Source organism: Nyctereutes procyonoides, unplaced genomic scaffold, assembly GCF_905146905.1.
Source record: "Nyctereutes procyonoides isolate TBG_1078 unplaced genomic scaffold, NYPRO_anot_genome, whole genome shotgun sequence".
Classification (NCBI taxonomy): Eukaryota; Metazoa; Chordata; class Mammalia; order Carnivora; family Canidae; genus Nyctereutes; species Nyctereutes procyonoides.
In genome coordinates, this window is record NW_026575051.1 from 14897984 (window position 1) to 14922823 (window position 24840).

The 24840-nt window shown below is 42.4% G+C and overlaps 1 protein-coding gene across 4 annotated transcripts in view; it reads right to left on the reverse strand.

Annotated features, from left to right (window-relative positions):
* Positions 1–24840, reverse strand: part of PLA2G7 (phospholipase A2 group VII) — a 41938-nt gene continuing 17098 nt past the window's right edge. Inside the window, exons 1-12 of one of the 4 annotated variants that reach the window (XM_055330223.1) lie at positions 22586–22637; positions 19224–19366; positions 13532–13653; positions 12937–13081; positions 11364–11457; positions 8788–8856; positions 8120–8246; positions 6970–7083; positions 5499–5590; positions 3524–3694; positions 841–989; positions 1–270 (exon numbers count right to left, since the gene is read on the reverse strand). In XM_055330223.1, the coding sequence (XP_055186198.1) occupies positions 140–270; positions 841–989; positions 3524–3694; positions 5499–5590; positions 6970–7083; positions 8120–8246; positions 8788–8856; positions 11364–11457; positions 12937–13081; positions 13532–13653; positions 19224–19332 (1323 nt within the window). In that variant the 5' untranslated portion in view covers positions 19333–19366; positions 22586–22637 and the 3' untranslated portion in view covers positions 1–139. Of the gene's footprint in view, positions 271–840; positions 990–3523; positions 3695–5498; positions 5591–6969; positions 7084–8119; positions 8247–8787; positions 8857–11363; positions 11458–12936; positions 13082–13531; positions 13654–19223; positions 19367–22585; positions 22638–24840 lie in introns of those variants that run through there. The other 3 variants (XM_055330225.1, XM_055330224.1, XM_055330222.1) reach the window with 3 other exon arrangements.

The following is a 24840-nucleotide window of genomic DNA, read 5'->3' on the forward strand; positions in this document are numbered from 1 at the left end:
TCCAAGCTTCAATCACTTTTATGGGATAGTATACATTTTCCAATATGAGTTATTTGAGAAAATATATTAAAAGTCATACACACATATTTTTTGACAGTTTTTAAACAAGATCTTTAAAAAAGTGCTTTTAATCTAAATTCTATTTCTCTGCTTCTGGAGAGTTCTGGAGAGTGTCATGTTCGTTGGTGATATTAATGTTGGTCCCTGGCATAAGATTTTCGTCTTTTCCTTCAATCAAAGAATCCCACTGATCAAAATCTTTCTGCAGTCCTGAAAAATAGAAATGTCCATAAGCTTAGTAAAACTTTTTGAGAGCATGAAACAGTTCAGTACCGCCAGGTGGCAGCACAGCCCCACAAATTACGGATGACGGAGGGCGGGGGTGGGGTGGGGGGGGCAGGTTGGCTCCCTGGGAGCTGCTCCTGGCTGCTGCATCTCAATGAGAGATGGGCACTTGATGGGATGAGCACTGGCTGTTACACTATATGTTGGCAAATTGAATTTAAATAAATTTGAGAGAGAGAGAGAGAAAGAGAGAGAGAGAGAGAGAGAGAGAGAGAGAGAGAGAGAGATGGGCTTAGGCGCTGCCGGGACCTCTCAGCACAGGAGTCTGCAAGTCTGCACAGAAAGACTATTACTTTTAACAAGTAGACTCGCTGTCTCTGATATACACAACATACAAAGCAGCAAAAGTACATCTCTCAAGTTTTTGTTTTCAAATTGATTTGCGGCTACGTTACATTGTAAACCAACCGCAGATAGTTAAAATAGGACTGTATTAAGACAGTTCTGTCCTAAGCATCACCTGGTTTATGTCATGAAATACTCTTAGTTTCTTACCTAAATGCTTTTGTAAAAAGGCCAATGAAGCTTTGTTGCAAAGATCAATTGCTACGTTTGAATCTATATCTCCTTTTAATGTGAATATGTATCCAACTATTTTGCCAGTTGTAAAAGTGAAATCAGCAAAGTTCTGATGGACTGAACCCCTGAAAGAGAAATGAGACATTTATAAATCACATTGTTTGACAAAATTACGTTTGTAGTTTAGGGTGCAGTTAGGATACTGGCCTGGCTGGCTTCTACTGAAAACTAGGGAAATAAAACTTGTACATTTGATCTCTTTAGATGTATTTGTGGATCACAGGTTGTGCATACAGGGGTCTCAGCATATACATTCACTTTCCCCCTTACGTAAAGATTCTAGTCTTCCTTGGTATCTTGGCTTTAGAAGAAATGATTCCAGCTTTTTTGTTGTTGTTGTTGAGTTCATACAATGTGTTACATATTGCAGGGACTGTGTACTCAGAGCCAGAAGTCTATTATATTTGCTTACCAACAGGACTAACTTCATATCTATTTGATGCTGGTCAAAACTCACTGTCTGTAAGCCTTGGATTAAGTTGATTTAAGGAAAAAGCCCCTTTCCATGTACTATCAAAACTATAAGTATCTTGTAGGTGTCATTTATGCTGCTCTTTAAAGCCACCGACAGGGACACTTGGGTGGCTCAGTGGCTGAGCATCTGCCTTCAGCTCAGGTTGTGGTCCCAGGGTCCTGGAATCGAGTGCCTCATCAGGCTCCTTACAGGGAACCTGCTTCTCCCTCTGCCTGTGTCTCTGCCTCTCTCTCTGAGTCTCTCATGAATAAATAAATAAATAAATAAAGTCTTTAAAAAAAATTAATCCACCAACAGCCTAACGTCAAGTAGAGTAGCTTTTTTTTTTTTTTAGTGCTTATTTTCTACTGCCTCTAAGACATTTGGTACTTTCTTGGAATTTTATTCCCCTTTGTTTCTTTGATCCTCTCTTCCCTTGTGTATGTGTACCTTCCCTTTTCCCCCTAACCACTCTGTTCTCCACTGGCTCTTCATATACATACAGACCTTCCTCAAGGTTCTGTCTTCAGACCAATTCTCATCCCACTTGATAGTCTTAGCTACTCTAAGGATTCCATGTATAAGACACAAATTCTATACTCTCCCAGTGTGTGGCCAGACATCTCTACCCAGATTTCTCTGGCTCAAGCTAAGAGATTCCAAGGTTAAAATACATCTTTCCAGCCCTGCCTGGTATACCTCTTCCTCTTCACTTCGCTGCTGCTTATAAGCTGCCCACCACTCTTTAAGTTATCTCTACTCAAACCAGAGCCACCTGCCTCGCCTCCTGCTCCATCTTGCCTGCTTCCAATCACAACATGAGTGTGAGAGGCACAAAGAAGGTGGAAACAGTTGTAAGCAGACACCCAGACACTACCAGCAGTGGAGGAATGGCCTCAGGAGGAGATGGTGGGGGAGAAAAAGGGGGAGCAGTCTAAATGGGAGGAGCAGGAAAGAGTAGGGTTGTGGGATCCTGGAGAGGAAGAAATAGGGAAAGTCCACAAGGTTGAATGGATGCAGGGAGCAAGGTCCAGACACAGACAGGCTGCTTGACCTTTTATGTCCTTGGTAGGGCCAGTTTCAGTACGCTGGTGGGGGTCTGGGAAGCTAGCCCACAGAAGTCAAAGTGTAAAGGGAAGGAAGGATGAACTGTGGAATATGAGCTGTTCTTTCCAGGTTCCTCACAGAGAAAGGAAAAAAAAAAAAAAAGGTAAAGTAAGAGCCTAGTAAGGAAGCGGGGTTGAGGGAGGCTAAGTGTTCTGCATTGTTTCTGTTTTAGAGTTAAATAGACTTGCATGTATGAGTATTGAAGTCCTTAACTCGAAACTAAACTGAGGTCCTTAACTAAACTACCCAGACCCTCCTCACTATCTTTCTTGATCTTTCAAGACTGATTCTACTCCCGAGTCTTCCAAGCAGCCCCTCCTCACTATCTTTCTTGATCTTTCAAGACTGATTCTACTCCCGTGTCTTCCAAGCAGCCTCTCCTGAATCAGGTAGAAAACACTCTAGTCTCTGGCCCTGTAGTGTTGACTGCCTTCACAATTTATATTTCCTACCTACCACCTCTTCTTTACTTCTTTGAAATAAATCAGGTTTCTAACAGAAGAGGGATGAGCCCTGCCTTGTAACACCACATTGTTGAGTTCAAAACTTCTACTGGGGTTTCTTTTTCACATCCATGATATCAGCGTATCACTAATGCTCAAGGGTACCCCATGCTAGCTTTGGGGAATTTATAAATCCATATTCTTTTAAAAAGGTACACACTGCAGATCTCAACAGATGCTCCGACTTTTTTCCAGAGTTCCTACTCTAGCCTGATGATGGAATACTTCTCCTTACTCCAGCCCCCAAATGCATAAGCCTGCTCTTGTGTTTACATAAAAATAGCATGCATCCTAATGCAAATTTTAATTATCAGTATATGAAGGACATATGTTAACACTACTCAAAACAACTGTATTTTTAAAAAAGAACAAGTATAAATGCATTTAGGCCCTGAAATTATCCAATATTCTCCCTTGTTCAAAGTCTAGACAATGAATTTAACAATGCTATCATGCCTACCAAATGGTATTTTTTGATGTTTATCCAAGTTTCAAGTTTCTGCTTCAGATGATGAAATAAATCACTAATACTTACCTGATTGTAATCATTTTTCTTTCTTTGTCAGGTGAGTAGCATTTTTTCATTTTTTTGATATTCTCAGGAAATTGGAACTGTTCCGAGTTAATAAAAAAGAGGGGCTGAGGGATTCTGGAATATATTGCATCATCCAGTGGAAGCATCCATGCATCCAAGGCAATCCCGCACCTAGTTCGGTGACAATGACAAAAGAAGGCTGGTTACATGCTGGCTGATGTATAGAGTTTCTAATGATGTTAGGATTGATGAGCATACACTATCCTAGTTTATTACAGGTATTTCACTGGTATTATACTTCAGTGTGAGAAGAGGATATGATTAGCTTTATAAGGTAGCAGACTTAGAATTATATAATTATTTTCTATAAGAGACACTTAGGAATTGTGACCTTTAAAAAGATACAGTATCTTTGAAATGTTTTATTCATTTTTGTTACATTGCTTTCAAAATAATTCTTTTTTTGCTAAAGATTTTATTTATTCAGGAGAGACACAGAGAGATGCAGAGGCATAGGCCCAGGGAGAAGCAGGCTTCCTGTGGGGAGCCCAATGCGGGACTCGATCCTAGGACCCCAGGATCATGACCTGAGCCAAAGGCAGATGCTCAACCACTGAGCCACCCAGGCACCCCAAAATAGATTCTTAAACAAGTAATAATTTCTTCAACACTGTAGAGTGTCTGAAAAGATACAATATATGTACTATTGCTCCTATGTATCCAGACTTTCAGGACACTCTACAGTGGATTTATGATGCCTTTTTCAGAGTAATTGTTGGACCTGTTACTTAATATTGAGAGGTACTTTGCCTGGAAAAGTGTCTGGAGGTTGAAGAGAAACATGTAGGGTATATTCATTTGGAAATGTAACTTGCTTTTTAAAGGTAAGTTTATCCTGTTCCTGGACCTTTTGGACACTCCATTTTATATGCTAAATAGGCAAAAGAAAAGAATTGCCTTATGGAAACTGATTTTAAAAATCTATGAGCTAAAGTTTTACAAAGGGTCCTATTTTCTATATGGTTGGCTCTTCGTGACCTCATCAAGTCTGTGACTGCCGTGGTTCAAGAAAGAAAATATTTTTTCAAATTACAAGACTGGGTTCTGGTCCTGACTCTCACTCAACTATAATTTAAGACCTCCATCCATCTTTTTATATTATTATTAAGATTTTATTTATTTATTTGAGAGAGAGAAAACCAGTGGAGGGAGGAGCAGGGCAGGGGGAAGAATCTCAAGCAGACTCCATGCTGAGTGTGGAGCCCAACCTGAGACTTGATCTCATGACTCTGGGATCATGACCTGAGCTGAAACCGAGAGTCAGACACTTAACTGACTGAGCCACCCAGGAGCCCCAAGATCTCTATCCATCTTAAAGATGGAAAAAATTAATTAAAAAATCCTTGCATATTGGGGAAATCTAGAAATACTATAAGATATACTATTGATATCACAACCATCATGTCATAGATAAAGTATATATGTAAAGATAAATTTCCAAGCGAAACTCTTAAGCCCTTAAGCAGATAAGAATTCTGAGGGTGGGCAGCCTGGGTGGCTCAGAGGTTTAGTGCTGCCTTCAGCCCGGGGTGTGATCCTGGAGACCCAGGATCGAGTCCCACGTCGGGCTCCCCACATGGAGCCTGCTTCTCCCTCTGCCTGTGTCTCTGCCTCTCTCTCTCTCCCTCTCTATCTATCTCTCTGTGTGTCTCTCATGAATAAATAAATCTTTAAAAAAAAAGAATGTTGGGGGAAAATAAATAGGAATGGGGAGAACTTTTAACAGCAAGAGAAGTAGATGGCTTCTGTCTGGGAAAATTCATATAGAGTACTTTAAGGAGACAGAAGAACAGACTTCTAAACCCTAAAGGATCCCTTCCTCATTAGGAATTTGATAAGTATTCTATCTCCTATGGATTATCAGTTGCCCTCTTCCAATAACTCACTGTTTTCTCTCTTTGCCTCCTTCTCTTACCTAAATCTCTGGTCTTCACTAAGAGCCTGAAGAACTGTGGCTCCACCAAAAGAATGTCCAATTACTGCTATTTTATTCTTGTCAATAGAGTCCTATAGGAAAAAGCACGATATATATTCATCACTCTCTTATAGGTTAGAACAGAATGGTTTTTTAAATTATAAAATTATTATTCATTTCACGGGCATGTCCGGGAAGTACCTTGATTTCTTGTAAACAAAATACATACACACATACACTCACATGAACTCACACACACATACATATGCACACATATAATTACACACATACACACCACATATGTATGTACATACATATATATATATATGCACACAAATACACATGTTGAGCATTTGTAGTTAAGAAGTGAACTTAATGATCTTTGTAGACACTCACACTTGAAACACCAACATCATTGCGGACCTCAGCCTCTCCTCACTCCATGTTTAATTAGTGTGTTCATTCCGTGAGTATCTATTGAGCACCTGCTCTGTGCCAGGCACCGTCATTCATTTTCAATGAGCTCCCAGCCCACCAGTGATGAAAGAGATACAGATGCATGATGCAAATATAACAGGATGGTGCCAAGGAGCACATGTGATAGACAGCTCACCAGTCCAGGGGTGGCAGTGGGGTCCGAGAAAGCTTCTTGGAAGAGGTGAAGCCTGATTCGAGTTGAAGATTAAGCAAGACTCAGGGAGGAGAATGTGTCAGGCCAAGGGGACAACGTGTACGAAAGCATGGAGACCGGAGAGGGAGTGGCTGGTCAAGGGACAACAAACTTTTCACTGTGTTAGGAGAACAGACCATCATCTTCTGCCCAAACTGAAATATGTCTTGTCCCATCTGTCCTCTGTACTCCATCCTCCACACACAACTTTGGGTCTTTGTTCATGCTGTCTGCTTTGCTAGTCTTCCACCCCGTCTGAATATTCTGTTTAAAACCTCTGACCACCATTTCAGAATCAAGCTCAAAAATATGCAAGGGCCGTCCAAGAAATTACAATACTTCCACTGGAGGTATTGTGTTGAACCAGAGAAATTGGTATTTGTGTAGCTCAAAGCTGGCTGTTGGCAATTCCATATCTGGTGCAATCTAATGCACTCCTCATTGCTGGAACACTTCACATAGACTTTTTTTTTAAAAAAAATTTGCAGCCCTTTGTCATGTTGTAACCTCACATTACAGCAGAAAAGCAGATGATATGGAAATGATAAAGAACTGCAGGACAAGGGAAATGGCTTTTTCTTTTCTTTTCTTTTTTTAAAAGATTTTATTTATTTATTTGAGAAAGCACGAGTAGCGGGTAGAGAGAGAAGTAGGCTCCCTGCTGAGCAAAGAGCCCAATGTGGGGCTCGATCCTAAGACCCTAGGATCATGACCTGAGCCAAAGGCAGACACTCAACCACTCAGCCACTCAAATGACTGAGCCACCCAGGTGCCCGGGAAATGGCTTTTTCTTAAGCTCACCTTCAGTTGTTCCACATCAAACTCTAAGTGTAGTACATTCTTAATTGGCGTTCCACCATCAATGTCCAGAATCAAGTCGAGAGCTTGGGAGCACTCCTTTGCCCTTTTCTGTACCTAAAATGATGATCAGAAAAAAGAAATGGCAACATAAAAAGCAGTGACACTTATTTTGGAGTTTGTGTAGGAGTTGCATGTGGGAAAAATGGTTGAGTGCTTCTAAACTGGAAATGTCTAGGGATCCCTGGGTGGCGCAGCGGTTTGGCACCTGCCTTTGGCCCAGGGCGCGATCCTGGAGACCCGGGATCGAATCCCACGTCGGGCTCCCAGTGCATGGAGCTTGCTTCTCCCTCTGCCTGTGTCTCTGCCTCTCTCTCTCTTTCTCTCTCTCTCTGTGACTATCATAAATAAAGAAAAAAAAATAAAAAAAAATAAACTGGAAATGTCTAAGTGATTAGTGACTGGAAAACAACTCAATGTAACGACACAGGCTCCAGCTTTGCAGGTAGTTATAGCTTAGTTCAAATCCTAAGCTCATTGCTTATCTGCTGTGTGACCTCAGATGATGTACTTAACCTCTCTGAGCTTCCATTTATTGTGTAACAAAGCCTACCTCAGTGAAATGTGGGTGGGATTAAATGCAAGGACATATAAAATACCCACTGTAAAACATGGCACAGAGGTGAAAGCCAGTGTGCTTTATCTCAATCTTCCAGACACCCCTGTGAGAAATATACTTTTATTATTCATTATTTTGTAACAGATAAAGCATAGAGGCAAAACAGAGTAATTTGTCCAAGATCACCCCACCATGAAATGATGACACCAGGATTCAAACATAGGAAAGGAGGGTATTTGTGAATTTCCTTTCTAGCACTTCTGAGATTCTAAAGTGGGAGGTTCTAATGCAAAAGATTTCTGAAGATGTACTGTCTTCTCCCAGGATTTTTATGTTTGTCCTTGTTTTTACTATGGTCCAGACTTTTCATTAAGGGAAGTGTGTCACTCCAAGAGTCTTCTGACAGGTCTTTGGGCTATGGGAAGTAGAAGAGCTAGGAGCACACCTTACAGCATGTAAATTAAATTGGCAAGTGTCATCATTTTGCACATGCTTTTTAGTCACCCCATCTCCTCTCCTCCTGCTGCAACATACCTGCTCATTTCGAACATGTATCTCCTCATCCCCTGGTTTTAGTTCTTGAAGATAAGACCAAGATTTGTTCCCTATTTCTGCAGCAGACTGGTCCTTGAAATAGTAAGTCGCAGAGGCGGATCCATCTCTACAATACAGAGTCAATAACTTACACTCACTCTTCCTCTTCTTCATCTCCTCCAGTATTCCTCATCCCCACCCCCAAGTTCACACTGGTCTGACTTCCCTGTCTTCTTCCATTCTACATTTGTTTTAAAATCAAAGAGGCCCCCAAGGAGTTCTAAGAAGAAGTCATTGCTGTGGGTCAAGTCCACCCACTCTATCTTCACAATTCTAGGAGGCCCCATTGGAAACTCACGCCTGGAACCACTTCCCAGTGGTGCCACTTCCTCACCGTGGGGTTTGGGGCAAATTACTTGCCCTTTTCCAGCTCTATTTCTCTTCTCCTTAAGACAGTGATAACAGTAACCATTTCAAAGGGTTCTTCCGAAGATTAAATGATGATGTATGAACATGGCACACAATAAACACCAGAAATGTTAGCTGGTTTTTAACTCTTGGCCATTTAACTCAGTCTCTTTTATTCCCCCTCATCATTTAACCACAGATGACAATTTCATCGATGTTTTTTATAAATCTTTTTGAAAGTTAGAACCCAGATGACATACCTGTGTTCTATAGCAGCAACGATGAACCCATGTGATGCTAGATCAATGCCAATAGCAGAATAAATTGTCCTTCAAAACAAAACAGGAAAGCATTGAGTACCAGCCATGCTTAGGGAGTGGGGGTGTTCACTAATGAACCTGGAAAGAGGAAGGCCATTATACCCGTGTTGTAGTGCCTGGGGGAAAACTAGATAGCTGTGTTTCTTGAAGGGGCAGCTCTGCCTCTCAGGGGAATATGTGACAATGTCTAGAGGTATCTTCATTATCATGACTGGGCAGAGGGTGCTACTGGCATCTAATTGGTAGACAGAGGGATGCTGCCAAACATCCTACAGCACACAGGACCACCATCCATGATAAGGAATGGTTTCCTGCAAAATGTTGGTGGTCCCAAGGTTGAGACACCCTGATGTAGTGATTCTAAATATCACCTTTGAGAGTTCTGAGCTTTAATCTTGGCCCTACTACATATCAGCTATATGACTTTAGATTATTACATTGCTGAATCTTTGCACCTCTAAAACGAGACTAACGATGCCTTTGCTTTAGAACAGCTGTAAGGTTTGAATAAGACAGCATATGTAGGAAGGCAGTGCAGTGTGGTGCTTAGGAGAATGGGACCTGCAGTCTGACCACTACATTTGAATCCACCACTGATTAGTTGTCTGCCTTGGAGAAGTCACTGATCTTTCCTCTGTAACAATACGGTACCTGGTGGGACTACTGGAAGGAGCAAGTAAGTTCATCATTTTCAGTGCTTATAACTATGTCTAAAAACAGAGCAAAGACTGAACACATGCCAACTGTTACTTAAATGATTGGACACATGAATCACGTGCTAAGCAACTACATTCATACCCCCTTTCCATTCTTCATTCTGCACAATGTATTCAATCATATCACGTATTCAATAGGAAATGGCAATAGAGAACCAAAGGGTATCATGTATTCTCATACCATGTATTCATAGAAAATGGCAATATAGAACCAAAGGGTAGTAGGAACTCTGCCTTCTACTGTTGAAGATGCACAACCTACTCAGACAAGGATCAGCACATCTCTGTAGAAGGACAGACTGTAAATACTTCCAGCTTAGCAGGCAATACAGCAGCTGTCACAGCTGCGCAACTCTGCTGTCCTAGCACAAAAGTACCCATAGACAATGGGAAAGGTGGAGTGAATGTGGCTGTGTTTCAATAAAGCCTTATTTATAGAAACAGGCAGCTGGCAGGATTTGGTCCTCAGATTCTAACTTGCCAACCACTGGTCAAGTAGAAATCAAATACCTAGCTAAACCACAATTAAGGTCCTGAAGATCTTATTGGTTGATTGATTGAGAGAGAAAGAGAGAGGGAAAGAGGGAGAGCATGAGCAGGGGGAGGGGGCAGAGGGTGAGTGAGAGAAAGAGAATTTTTAAGCAGACTCCCCGCTGAGTGCAGAGCCTCCTACAGGACTCAGTCTCACAACCCTGAGATCATGACCTGAGCCGAAATCAAGAGTTGGACACTTAACCCACTGAGCTACCCAGGTGCTGCCTGAAGATAATTTCTTATGTTACCCAATTTCTTGCCAACTAAAAGCCATCTATTTCCAAAAGTCTTTTAATCCTCTGAGGTAGGAAGGTAGAAAGAAGGGTAGGCGAGGGTAAGGGTAAAGAAGGGTAAGAGAAGATGGGAGAGGAGAGGGTGTGGAGGTCATGAAAATGTGTCACTCCGAGATCATGCCACAGAGAGCATAATTGACTAAAGATCCCATCCAGCCCCTGCCCCTGTAGATCCACCACCACCAGCTAAGCATCCCGTGGACTACACCCAGTAACTGGTCCACAGCATAGGTACTAATGTAGGCCCATTCTAGTGAGATGTAGGACTCTTTTGATAAGAAACTTCTGGTCAGGGATCCCTGGGTGGCGCAGCGGTTTAGCGCCTGCCTTTGGCCCAGGGCGCGATCCTGGAGACCCGGGATCGAATCCCATGTCGGGCTCCAGGTGCATGGAGCCTGCTTCTCCCTCTGCCTATGTCTCTGCCTCTCTCTCTCTCTCTCTGTGACTATCATAAATAAATAAAAACTTAAAAAAAAAAAAAGAAACTTCTGGTCAAACACCACCTCTTTTGGCCTGGTTGCGTCTCTCCCTGAAGTGTCCTGTAATCTGAGACTCTTCGTACCCAATCTCTCCAGTCCCTGTCTCATTCCCACATGTCTAGCCTGTTTTACTCAAAAATGTCTTTTATGGCTAATCCAGTCTTGGTGTCAATTTCTCAGAAGACCTAAACTAACCCAGGGGATGGTTTTGAGAATGTATTATAATATAGAAGGGTGACAGTCAAAAATGCAAACCCTTCTCTTCTTAAAATGAGGCTAGTCCCTATGAGCTGGAAGGAAGGCACAGACTACTTGACCAGATAGGGCTGGACCGATCAATAGATCACAGCCAACATTCGAGGAACCGCAATTCCTCCAACACAGTGGCCATAATGATGGATAGTCCAAAATCTGCTCTTCTTTTTTAGGGGGGTATAAAGGCATTTGGTCATTGATCCTTAGGAGTTAAAATTGTTTAGCCTCTTAAACATTACCGGAATGCTCCAAGACCATGAGAAAAAACAATCAGTGGATATTTTTCACCAGTCCTCAGAGGGGAATTCCAGTTCGCAGGAGTTGTCACTGAACCTAGACAACAACGAGAGACAATAATTAGTGTTTTCTATGTCTCCAATGTTGCTGGTTAATTTAACTTACATCTACTTAGTGTAAATCCTGACCATGGAATTGATATCTATGTTTTTATGCGCTAATAGGAAATTCATTAAAAAGTCTGCTACTGGCTACCTACAAACCAAGGACCTGAAGCATGCAGTTTCCCCCAAGACCATAAAATCATTAATTATCAGTTCTCACGGCCAGCTCTGAGATTAAGGTGAAACACTTTCCTACTTCAGGTGTATCCAGGAAGGCTATTCCTTAGTACCAATCCCAGGTGTTGGCAAAACTTCCAAGGGAATATTCTGAAACTGAATTAAACCTCAGGAACATCACACTGAGAACCAGAATCTTCAAATCAGGGACTCCTTTCATTCTCATTTAGTTATGATCAAGAGAAACAGACCACTGATTCATCAACACACAGATGGTGTCTTGGATGCCGCTCTGCCACTTACTACTGACCCTGAACAAGTTACAAGAACTCTCTGAGTTTCAGTTTCCTCTTTCTATAAAACAAAGCAGATGATATTTTAGAGGGCTTTTGTGAGAATGTTATCTAAGTAGGGAGTATATGCATAACACTCATCTCGTGACACGGTAAGGGTCCCAGAACACGGAAGATATCGTCTTCTCTTCCTTCACCTCTCCATCGCTAATGTCATTACCATTCTCAGTTACTTGGTTTCCTTTTTCTTATTTATAAAACAGAGATGCAGTCATGAAGATTGGATGTGATGACTGCCATGGAAGTGATTTATAATTTAATCAGCACCATAAAGAAGTGTAGTTATATTTCCATCATTTCTGTTATAGAGTGGTTTTTTAAAGAAAACTCCAGGGAGACCTTTAAAATGAATGCCCAAAGTTGTAGGCAGGTTTGAGAAGGAAATTTGAAGACCGAGTTAACACTGGCCCAACAGAGGTGTCTGATCAAACAGAGAAGGAAGGAACTGTCTATGTTAGTGTGATGTAGACAAATTAAGTGATGAATGCATGGCAGATTGTCTTGGTGAGAGAAGCTAGTTCCTTGGGGGTGGACAATGGAAATGAGAGTAGAGTCTCCCCGTTTTATTATGGGTGAGAAGTTAGCTTTCACTTTCCTACAGAGCACACAGAGCAGTGAGCACCTCAGCCAGCCTGCTACTTACTCACCAGATTACTGCTCCCCCACAGTATGTAAAGCAGAAAAATTAAGGACCAGTCATAGACAGATTAATTGTAAATTCCGACACTTTCACTCTCTCCATCTACCCCAACATATGCAGAACAAACAAAATGAGAACACCTGATTCTCTGATAGTTACCTGGGCTTTTAAGAAATAATTTGTCATTTTAAGAAAAGTTTGGTCTCAAGAAATCTACTTTGATCTTTGCCTGAAACCTTTGCTGTTTTCAAGGTTTTCTTATATTCTAGCACCGAAGAGGCAGGACCAATGGAAATCTTACCAAAAAAGAAGCTCAATATTTTGCCCATAAGCCAGTGTGTTCCAAGATATTTACTAAGACCAAAAAAATATTCTTTGTTTGGGATCCAAAGTGTTTCAGAGTGGTCATCCTCTTGGGATGGATAATACAAACGCAAAAAGGTGCCCTGTAGAGGAAAGAAATTAATGTACTCTTAATAACGTTGCTTCTCCACTATGTTCCAATAGCCACTTTGCATATTTGATTAGTTGAGACCCAAATACCTCTGTTGTTCACAGAGAGGTCCAGAGAAAACTTTTTAAGCTGCTGCGGTGACTGAATACAGAAGAAAGAGAAGCAAAATAAAGCAATATACTTTCTGAGTGGAAAGAAAGGATGAGCAAGCTGGTTTCAACCATTAAAGAAGGGGAAAATAGAGTTTATAGATAAATTAATCAGACGACAACAACACATTGAAGAATGATTTAACTAGCAAAATGCTTCCCATGGAACAAGGCAAATGGCAAAATGAGTCATTGTCGGGGGAGAGCAAGAGCAAGTTTCAAAACCTACCAGTGGGCAACAGTAAGAGTCACTATTAGGATATAAAGATAAGTGGTATTAATCAAAGCCTTACCTTATTAGTATAATCAAACATCAAATCTGTACAACCGACAGAATAAGATCCATTTCCTTTGGGAATTCTACTTTGCCTAATACTTGCAGCAGCCATCAGAGCTTGTATTTTATTGGCCCATGCTGAAAAAAAGGTAAATATTGTCTCACTGTCATTCATTACACCTCAGACTTTATTATGCAAAAGGAAATTCCAAGGGAATCAAGTTATACCCCTTAGTTTCTGGCCTCCTTCATTTCTTTAACTAGTCAAACACACACATGATTACGGAGTGTCTGATGTAGCCAAACTATTATGTGGGAATAAACACAGAGGTGGACACAGCCCTTCTCCTGAGATACGACTATCACCTCCTAATACCTGCAGCCTTGCCTTTAGCTTCTACTCTGATCCAGATCATGTTGAAGACTACTTGCCCGGGGATCCCTGGGTGGCGCAGCGGTTTGGCGCCTGCCTTCGGCCCAGGGTGTGATCCTGGAGTCCCGGGATCAAGTCCCACGTCGGGCTCCCTGCATGGAGCCTGCTTCTCCCCCTGCCTGTGTCTCTGTCTCTCTCTCCCTGTGTGTCTCTCACGAATAAATAAATAAAATCTTAAAAAAAAAAAAAAGACTACTTGCCCAATCTGTTGTTCTCAAACACAGACCTTATCTCATATTTCAGATTTGGTCTTACAACTTCCTGTTAGGTGCCTCCACCTGCTGTCCCACTAGGAACAACAGGCCAATGGTCCAAAATAAGACTGAATGGCCATCTCCCAACTCTCCCTCCTTATCCTCCCACCACACAGCCCTGCAACTCCAGCATTCCCTATCTTGTGTATCCAGAAATCCAGAATCATCTTCCTACCTCCTTCTCATTAATCCCCTACATCCAACTAGGTCTCAATTTCTAACATTTGTCTTTAGCTTAGAATTCTCTCTCCAGGATAGCCTGATCCCCTAGCTTAGCTATTATACATTCACAGTCTCTTGACCAGACAGGTGTCATCTCCCCTAGCTGCAATATTCATCTTCTGTCCTAGATTTATCAAGATCTATTTGATCTTGACCCCTTCAGATGCATTTTTCACACAACTCTTAGAGTGATTTGAATCACAAATTTTACCAGGTACTTCTTAAATTTTTTTCAGTGCTACTTATCACCAAGAGGGTATTTTCAAAGGGGGAATGAATATATTGGAATCTTTTTGGAAGGCAGTTTGTAGGTGGTATTAAATCTACACATGCCTTCCTGCACTACTTCCATTGCTACTTGAGGCACAAAGGTGGCCTATCCTTCAGTGTTCCAGGGTTAAAATGTATAGACTCCATAAGTGCACAAGTTAAATACCAACTTCCTGGGCACTGCAAGAAAGACTCTTTGTGATCTGAAGGTCCATTGCCTTGTACTCTTCTATTTTTTTCTTTTAAGTCATCTGCCTCCCATGTGCTCCAGCACACCTGAGCTGCACACTGAGTTGTTTGACGCCTTTGCACCTTTATAAATTCTATTTCCTGTGTTTGAAATCCCAATGGCCAACTTCTATTCAACCTTTAACATCCTAATCAGATGCCGGGTCTTCTCTGAAGACTTCCCTCATTCCCCAGACTTAATAATTTCATCCTCAGTATTAAATCAACTCCCTGTATATATTTTTATCATTCTTATCATATATATTTAAATTATATATTTGCATACTCTGTCCCCCACACTAGGCTATTTCGTAAAAGCTATACACATGTCTTTGTATCCTCGGATCTTAATGTTGGCACATAGTTGGTGCTCCATAAACATTTGTGAAAGTGAGCTGAGCTAAGCTTTTTATCCCACTGGGGTCTCATTTGCATCAAACACTTTTACCCACCCACTCTTGAAATTGTTTCTCCCTTTTTGGTGCTAAAATTCTTCAACATACTTGCAGTTTTACCTGTTCTCCTCCTTTCTAAACCCCAATCAAGTCCATATTTACTTGTGAGATGGTGAACCCAAATATCACTGTATTTCAGATTTTCACTTCTCTTGATTCAGCTCACCTACTTGTTTTCTTCTATTGGACTCTGAGAGTCGATTTCTCTGCCAGACAGACTCCTTCAAGCTTTCTATCACATTCTGCCTCTGCCACGAAGACACTTGGAGCTATGTTAGGTATGGAACTTAAATCGATATTATAGGGCATCATCCAGAAAGATTTTGAGTTACAAGAAGTTCACCTTTCACGTTGGTGACTAATGTGTTAAGCACCTGCCAGTGATGAGCCTTTCAATACATAAGGCTTGCCAAAGTTGGTCCATGGATCAGCATCACTGGCATCACCTGAGAGCTTGGACATGCAGGGTCTTTAGTCTTATCCCATTTCTACTGACTCTGAAAAGCTGTGTCTATTAAAGTTTAAAAAGCCCTGGGCTAAGGTACCAGACCACTTGGTTTGACGTACAGGCCAGCAATTCATAGTCCAAAGGTGGGAGGCAATTCCAAGAAAGGCAGGATATAAATGGATCTGGGGTATTAGAGCCAGGTGATCCCACTTTGGAATCCAGCTGTGCCTCTGATGCTATGATGCTCTGGCCTAGGCAATTTATTCCCCTCTCTTATCCTCATTTGGGAGGTGGGGCAAAAAGCACTTGACCAGCCTTCAAGACAGATGTCTAAGACTGAAGTGATAATGTAAGTCAAGTGCCTAGCACAGAACACAACACATAATCAGCAGACAACTGATATCATGTGTCCCTTACCTAGAGTTAGTTAACTCTGGCTACCCGAATTTAAGCCCTTAGAGTAGTTTTAGCAGATCTAAAATAGACTCAGATTCAAAATCCAAGGTGTTTCCTCAGACATTTAAAAACAAAAACAAGGGCAGCCCGGTTGGCTCAACGGTTTAGCGCCACCTTTAGCCCAGGGCCTGATCCAGGAGACCAGGGATCGAGTCCCATATCGGGCTCCCTGCATGGAACCTGCTTCTCCTTCTGCCTGTGTTTCTGCCTCTCTCTCTCACTCTTTGTGACTCTCATGAATAAGTAAATAAAGTCTTTTAAAAATAAAAACAAAAACAATGGGACGCCCGGGTGGCTCAGCGGTGGAACCCTTGCCTTCAGCCCAGGGTGTGATCCTGGAGACCCAGGATCAAGTCCCACATTGGGCTCCCTGCATGGAGCCTGCTTCTGTCTCTGCCTCTTTCTTTCTGTGTCTCTCATGAATAAATAAAATCTTTAAAAAAATAAAAATAAAAACAAAAAAACCCCAACTTCACTGTAAAGCTAACACTTTCAGTCCTATTTAGAATTACAAAAGGCATTTCCTTCTCCATTTAAGAGATTGCCTACCAAGCCATGCTCCACGGTGTAATAGGGAGAGGTCAAGCCCAGAGGATGATGGGTTATGCCTCTGTGAGGACAACCAATGCTCTGCTGCACTACCACCCACTTCCACCATGATGTGACAATTCAAGGGTTGAGGGGGAGGACTCTGGCTCATAGAGTTTGATGAGGAGCCCCAAGGAACTCACAGCTGCCTAGGAGGTACTACCTCTGGAATTAGGAGTTCAGTTTTAGAGCCATGGGAGGATTCCGAGAAGGTTTCTCTTGGGAGATCTCTATTCCACATAGGCTCTAGGAACCTTTCTCAATGACCTGGGCATACCCTGGTTCTCTATAACCTGCCTTACCGCAAAGCCTCCTCGCTCAGCTTCAGGAACCATAGGTCAAGGTGAGGCTACAGAGCTGGTCTATTCCAAAACACTTGACCCCCTGGGAAGCCTGGAGTTGACCCAGGTTGGGGTGTAGGTCTACAGAGCCCTGCGGCTGTTCAGTGCCACGGTGGCTACAGGAAAGTTTCATCAGCCTACAGCTATTCCAGTCATGGTCTGGATTTCCTGTTCTCTAACCATCTGTCAGGCTCCTCGTGAAGGATGAGGCAGGAGAAGGCTTGTCAAGTTGTATGGCCATCCTCTGGATAATACAATTTGTGGTTCAGAACTTATACATGTCATGTCTAATTTTTCTTCAACTTTAGTTTAATAGGAGCATTAAAACCTGTTGAGTGCTATGAATCTTGTTATGCATTTCCAGTGGTGTGCATTTGTCAAGTATTCCTGATATTCATTCCCAGGTTTTGAGATGGATTATACACCTGTCAGGAACATGTCGTTTTCTTATACAGCTTTACATCATCCCTTAACAGAAAGGATATCTCTAGCCCATACTTTACCTGCATAACCATGTTATCTATATATCCATTTGGTTAGAAGAATATAAACAACCATCTCTTTAATCCTTTAGTTAATAAATGATTTTGAATACTTTACAAATTATTTTTGCATTCATTTTTGAGCATTGAGAATGGAGCACTGGGCTCAAGGTTGCAATTACCAAGATGAATAAAGCAGTGTCTCTTTCCTCAAGTTTCTGCCAGTCCAATGCCAGCTTTCCAATGATTTTCAAATATGAAGGGGATACAAAACATATTTTGAAATTCTCACCCTGGACCAATAAAAAGCACATGATGTAAATGTCTCCTAGCTGATAATCTGCTCATGCTGTAAGATGTTACTTGTTCTAATTCCTAGTTAAAATTAATTTAAATAGGCTGGACACTCCTGAAGCTTGTCCACAAGCTTACTGTCATGGTCACCTGTGTGTCACCAGTGACTCAGTTTCCTGATAAATGTTGTTGAGTGAATGCACCTGTGAGACAGTATGCCATTTCCTATACAAATGTAGATATGACACCTACTCTTTCCTACTGATGCCTTTACTTCCATAACTATGAAGAAGGACAATACAAAAGCACGGCGTTATGAAAGTTCTTTTGTAAATGTTACAATAAGGAGTCACCCATCAAACCTGAACAGCTAGATCCAGGGTGACCAAGTGTGTTGCTATAGGCAGTATGGCACCATTCAGAAGCCACCTCCATGGCTCACCTCAGGGGAGGCTGGATAGAGAAGAGCATGCATCACAATGCTCTGGGATTGGCCAGCATTCACAAATCTCCAGAAGCAATCTCTTTGCAGTAAAGGTCCTTCTTAGTGATGGCAGATGTACTTGTCTAAAGATGGCTGCCTCACTCTGGCCACCTCTTCGGGCTTGACTAAACCTCCTCTCCTCTCCTTCCCTCCCACCACAGGCTAAGAAAGAGCAAGAGATGCATGTCCAGTCTCAACTGGAGCTCTTAGCTTGTCCCTACCTCTCCCTGTGATAACACAGAAAACATGGTTTCCCTCTGGCCCTCAAGACTCTAAATGCCTTTTTCTCACATCACCTCCCAGTACTAACCAGGACTGACACCTGTTGAGCAAGACAACTGCCTCTCCTTCCCCTTCGTGGGAGCAGGCTTTGTGGTTGCCTCTCAGGGGACTCCAAGGGAGTTGTGTCGCTGCACCTGAGTGGGAGCAGGTTAGGGCAGTGAGGGAGAGAAGAGGAGGTGCTGAGGAAGTTCTCCACAGTGGTTGCAGAGCTGAGCTTCCAGTTGGTCTGAAAATGCCTCATCTTGGTTCTGTCCTGCAGTCGTGATATTGAAGAAGACAGGAGCTTCTTCAGTTTCATTTGGAATGAGGAGAAAGTGAGGCCCTCTCCCCTACCCCAGGAGAACAGAAGGTCTCCATGAGCCTCTTTATAGTAAAACTTGTTTAGAAGTCCACACATGCAACTGCTCTGAGGCCACATTGAGTCTGGCAACAGGTCAGTTGCTCAAGCCCTGGAACAAATAGACCTCTTACCTGATGATCTAATATGGGCAACAGGATTTAGGTCTTGCCAGTCAATAGGATGAACCAGTGTGAGGCAGCTGCAGAGGCAGAAAAGCGCATGCAGTTTGGGTGGCAACATCTTGGAAGCTGAGCAGTGGTTTCAGCTTAAACTTCTTCAAGGCAGGTTATTAAAAGAAAAAAAAAACATGCAATAAAGAGGACTTAAATAGGCTGACAAATCAGTGTTATTAAGGTACTAGTAACATTAGTTTATATATTATTAAGGGAAGAAGACACCTGGAAACAATGGAACATGCATTTCCTGAGCTGGATTTTTGAAAGGCATCTGATGGAAAATCCCTGGTAGGCTGGATTGTAGAGCATAGAAATAACACTTCTAGCATTCATAACAGGTTTGTGGTCACTCATTCTCTAATTCTGCAGCAGTCTAGTTTGGCGATAAAGAATAGCACAGAGGGGCATCTGGATGGTGGCATTTGCTTAACTGTCCAACTCTTAGTTTCAGCTCAGGTTGGGATCTCAGGGTGGTGAGATCCCGCCCTTTGTGGAGCTCCATGCTCAACAGAGTCTGCTTAAGATTCTCTCTCCCTTTGCACCCCCTCCAAATAAATAGGAAAACATAAAAATATAATAATGGTAACAATCATAGATCACAATCACAACAAAATCCAGGCATGCCTGGACATCAGTGAACATTCCATAAGTTTAGGCTAATGTTTCCATCACATCAATATGATCATCTTAGATGATCTAAGATGATCATATTGCTGCAGCTGTGACAGTTTTGGTGCTGCTGACATTTTATTTTTGGTGATCTCTATAATCCTACTACACTGAAAGCTTCCCAAAGCGGAGGTCAGGTCTTAGATATTGTTCCCACCACCTAGGAGGGCCTGGTGTGCAGTGGTGTTGCATAAATGTTTATAGAATTCATGAATGAATGTTTGTAATCCAACAAACAGCATATTAGACTCATAATAATAAGAAATGATATTACAGCTGGGAGCTATCCTAACATCTTATTAGCAAAAACTATCTTGTATTTGTGCATCACCTTTACCCTTTAGAATTTCTCCCTTCAAAGAGCCGAGCCGTCTCTTCACTGATACTAACTTGCTAGTGAATTTTTTTCAAATGTATTTCTATGCTTGAACACACACACACATATACATGCATACATATAACTATATGTTCATAAACTATATAGTTTAAAAATTTGGGATCCCTGGGTGGCACAGCGGTTTGGCGCCTGCCTTTGGCCCAGGGCGCGATCCTGGAGACCCGGGATCAAATCCCACGTCGGGCTCCCGGTGCATGGAGCCTGCTTCTCCTCCTGCCTATGTCTCTGCCTCTCTCTCTCTCTCTGTGACTATCATAAATAAATAAAAATTTTAAAAAAAATTTGCAGAACTTCAAGTTGCATTTTTAATTTGGTTGTATATTTAGAGTCTTCTCATGTGAGTACATGTACTATAATTTGTCTTTTTATTTTAAAATGGCACTTTGGGGACACCTGGGTGACTCAGTGGTTGAGCGTCTGCCTTTGGCTCAGGTCGTGATCCTGGGATCCTGGGATCAAGTCCTGTATCCAGCTCCCTGCATGGAGCCTGCTTCTCCCTCTGCCTGTGTCTCTGCCCCTCTCTCTGTGTATCTCGTGAATAAATAAATAAAATCTTTATAAAAAAATAAAATCGCGCTTCAGAGTTGCTCAAATTTTGTTCACTGGGGCGGGTAGGTGGCTCACTCGGTTAAGCATCCACCTCTTGATTTCAGCTCAGGTAGTGATCTCAGGGTTGTGAGATTGGGCCCCACGTTGGGCTCCATGCTCAGTGTGGAGTCTGCTTGAGGTTCTCTCTCTTCCTCTTCCTCCGCCCCTCTGTCTACTCTCACTAAAAAAATAAATAAACTCTTAAGAAAAAATTGGTTCACTAAGTAAATAACAATACTGCCAACATTTGAAGGCTTCCTACACGCCCAGCATTTTTCCGTTTCTGGCACCTGTTATCTTATTCAGTCATCACTAAACAATTTGTGAGGGAGGTTTCATTATCACCTTTGTATGGATCAGAGGAAATAGAGGCAAGGAGAATTTAACTGATTTGTCCTAATCACACAGCTAGCAAGGGCTGGAGGCTGGGCTTGATCCCAGAATATCTGAGTCCCTCCTTTTAACCACAGCACATCAACTTGGTGTATCACCAATTCCTCTCCAGCCTAAACCAATAATCTTCTAAAGTCAATGAACACAGCAACTCTTTCAAGATGCTAATGTGTTCAGGAACTTCCTGGATTGGAAAGACTTAAAAAAGAGTTAGAAATTGTTCTCATAAGAGATGAGCATCTACCTCATTGTTCTTGCCTTAATTTATATTTGGAGCAAGCTTCCAGAGCCCTTGGTAACTGAGATTACTGGGTGTGAATCCAGAGAAACTAAACCTTTATCCGCACTGCATTTTGTAAAGAACCTAGTAAAGCATTCATCACAATTGTTTCCCAAATAAGCTACTGGGTTTCCCAAATAAGCAACAGAAGAAACTGAGTGGAAGTCAGGCAATCTGCTCACCAGCCTCCCCTTCTGTTGTACTGCCACAACTGGGCTTCTCATCCACAGAAAGTTTTCACAGGGATGTGAGCAGAGGGCTTTAAGAAATTCCACCCCTGGTGCTTATGGCCCATGACTGAATAAGAGGAGTGTTCTTCAGCCATTTGGAAAACCAAGGAAGACAAAGAAGAGGAAGAAGGCAAAGTGAAATACACACGGAGGTCAACAGAGATTTTTTTTTTTTTTTAGGAATATTGCACTGTCCCAAAGAAAGTTAGCTTGCCCACAGCACCTTGGTATTCGTGACAACCTCCCTGTAACAACCTAAGGAAGAGTTTGAGACAGCCAATTGTTGGAAGGGCTTCCCCAAGCCCTCCAAGCAGGACTGGAGAGCTTTGCCCTCCCCATGCTTCCCACCAGACCTGTGCCAATGCCATCACCTTTGGTTCTCAGAGTGAGGCAGGGTAGACTTAAGGCCAGGTGAAATGGCACACCGGAGTTCCCACCCTGACCCCATGCAAGCTACAATGGTTCTTGGAGAATCTTTGTTCACACTGACTGGGGCGCCTGAGTGGCTCTGTTGGTTAAGCATCCATCCCACTCATGATTTGGGCTCAAGTTGTGATCTCAGGGTCATGAGATCGAGGCCTGGTCAGGCTCCGGTCTGGGTGTGGAACCTGCTTAAGATTCTCTCTCTCTCTCTCTCTCTCTCTCTGTCCCTCTCCTGCCCCGCCTCACACTCACACACTCTCTAAAACACAAAAACAAAAACAAAAACAAAATCCATACTGACTGACTCCTGAGTCCCACCCCAGACCTACTGACTCACAATCTTTAGAAGGCATGTCCAGGCATCTGCACTTTAGCTTTTGAGGGCTCCCAACACAGCCACACCCAGAATGTAGTATTTGGAAACTGCTGCAATGGAACAAAAAGAGTACTATTTTTATTTGTTTGTTTGTTTATTTATCTATCTATTTATTTATTTATTTATTTATTATGTTTTTATTCGAGTAAACTCTGCTCCAACATGGGGCTCGAACTCACGACCCTGAGATCAAGAGGCACATGCTCCACCGATGGAGCCTCCCAGGTACCCAGAGAATACAACTGGTTTAGAGGTTCTCACCACTCTATCACATGTGCTGTCTCATCTCATCCTCAAAGTAGGAATCCTCTAATTTAATGATTGGCTGCCTCATTCATTGATCCATTTGTTCATGTATTCATTCAATTTTAAGAATGCCAATATGTCAATCTATGTTTGGGATAAAAATATTTCCAAAATTAAAAAGAAACCCAGGTTTTTAAAATAGACATGATTTTTATCTCCAAAATTCCAGTGGGTTGAGAGACTTTCAAACAATTGTGATGAATGCTTTACTAGGTTCTTTACAAAGTGCAGTGTGGATAAAGGTTTAGTAGACATAACAGAGAAGCAAATCGTGGCATCCTGCATTTTTCATTTTGGGAAGAAGATCAATGAAAGACAGACTATGGTTCCAGGCTGAAGTCACACTGCCACTATTTGTGGGCAGGACTGGAGGGAAGGTTTTCTTCCTTCGACCCCAGTGTACTGAGTGATAGAACAACCCAGATGGGATCCCTCTCTTTTCTCCACTTCCCCATGCCACAGAATGCACTGCCTTCCACTGCTACTTCTGGCTGGTGTGCTTTGTGGGATGGAAAGTTATGCCAAGACTGTCCCTCTGGGAAAACAGCTCAGTCCAAAGCAGTGGATAACAGGCACCAAAGTTTCCCTGCAGTCAGGAAAGGGGGCCTTCTCTGGGCCTGGACTCTCAAGGGCGCTGGAGAAGTAGGCACTTCCTGCCTCAGCAAGTAGAGGCTCCCATATCTGGGAATAGTCAGGCCCTGGAGCCACTAGCCACACAGAAGGCCACCCTCTCTGCTCAAACAGCATCCTGTACATGTCTCCATTTGGGCACTTTTCGCAGCCTTTACTACAAGGCTCTGTTTATAGGATTGCTTCATCTGTGAGCTCCTCCAGGGCAGGGACTGGTTTCATTTGTCATTTATTGTTATAACTTAACAAAGGACCCAGTATCTAGCAAGTATTAGTAAATACTTCTTGACTAAGGATGAAAGATCTTATCTTCTTTTTTGTGTGAGCTACAGGTGGCCCAGAAACATATTCCCAGATGATTTCACATCAGTTGTGCCTTCTTGAGACACCGAAGTGAGTAGGGACCAATTACTTGGATCTCAGTGCCTAGAACCCAAATGCCTGGGTCTGAAACCTAGCCTGGACATTAGAATGTGACCCTCTGCAAACTGTAGAATCCTTCTGTGCCTTATTTCCTCATCTGCAAAATGGGGCTGAGGATGATAATAATATTCCCCAACGTTAGATGATTAATACATGTAAAACAGTGTTCTTGCATGTGGCTAGTGCAAATGTTAGCATACTCATTTTGCATTGCTACCACCATGCTTTGCCCCTAGGTAAGTAGTTGCTTAATAAATGCTAAAGAAATAAAAGCTAGTGTGTCAATCAAGACCTTATTGAGATAGATGCAAGAAGCCATCCTGGGTCAACATCCCCTTTGTCCATAGGTGGTTCTGCTGAAGAGATCTTAAGGTTTCATTACAGGTTCTAACATGCCCTAAAGACTATAATTATCATTTCTCCTACTTTTCTTGGGGGAACTTTGTATTCACTCACCCTCTTCCCCTTTGCAGCCTGCTAGAGCCTCATAAGGCCAGGGGAACCTCTTCTCTTGGCCTCTACCATCTGCTTCTCAAGACTTATGTAATATTCCTCCTTTCAGCTCCTTATTTGGCATCTCAAGGTAACAGCTCCCTAGTCTAACAAGCTGCTAAGAGGTACTGATGTGCTCACGAGGCTCTCCTCATCAACTTCCAAATAACACCACTTTCTTTTAGCCACGGTCTCCAGATGGCATCCTATCAAAGCCCCTGAAAGTTTACTCTAAAGGAGAGAATCATATGCTTTGGGGAAGAAATGCTTTGGAGAAAAAAAAAGGGTCTTTCAAAGTCCTTCAAATCAGATCCCGTGGGGAGTAATCCACCCTGGCTACTCCAGCACCCTCTGGCTGCCAAGTT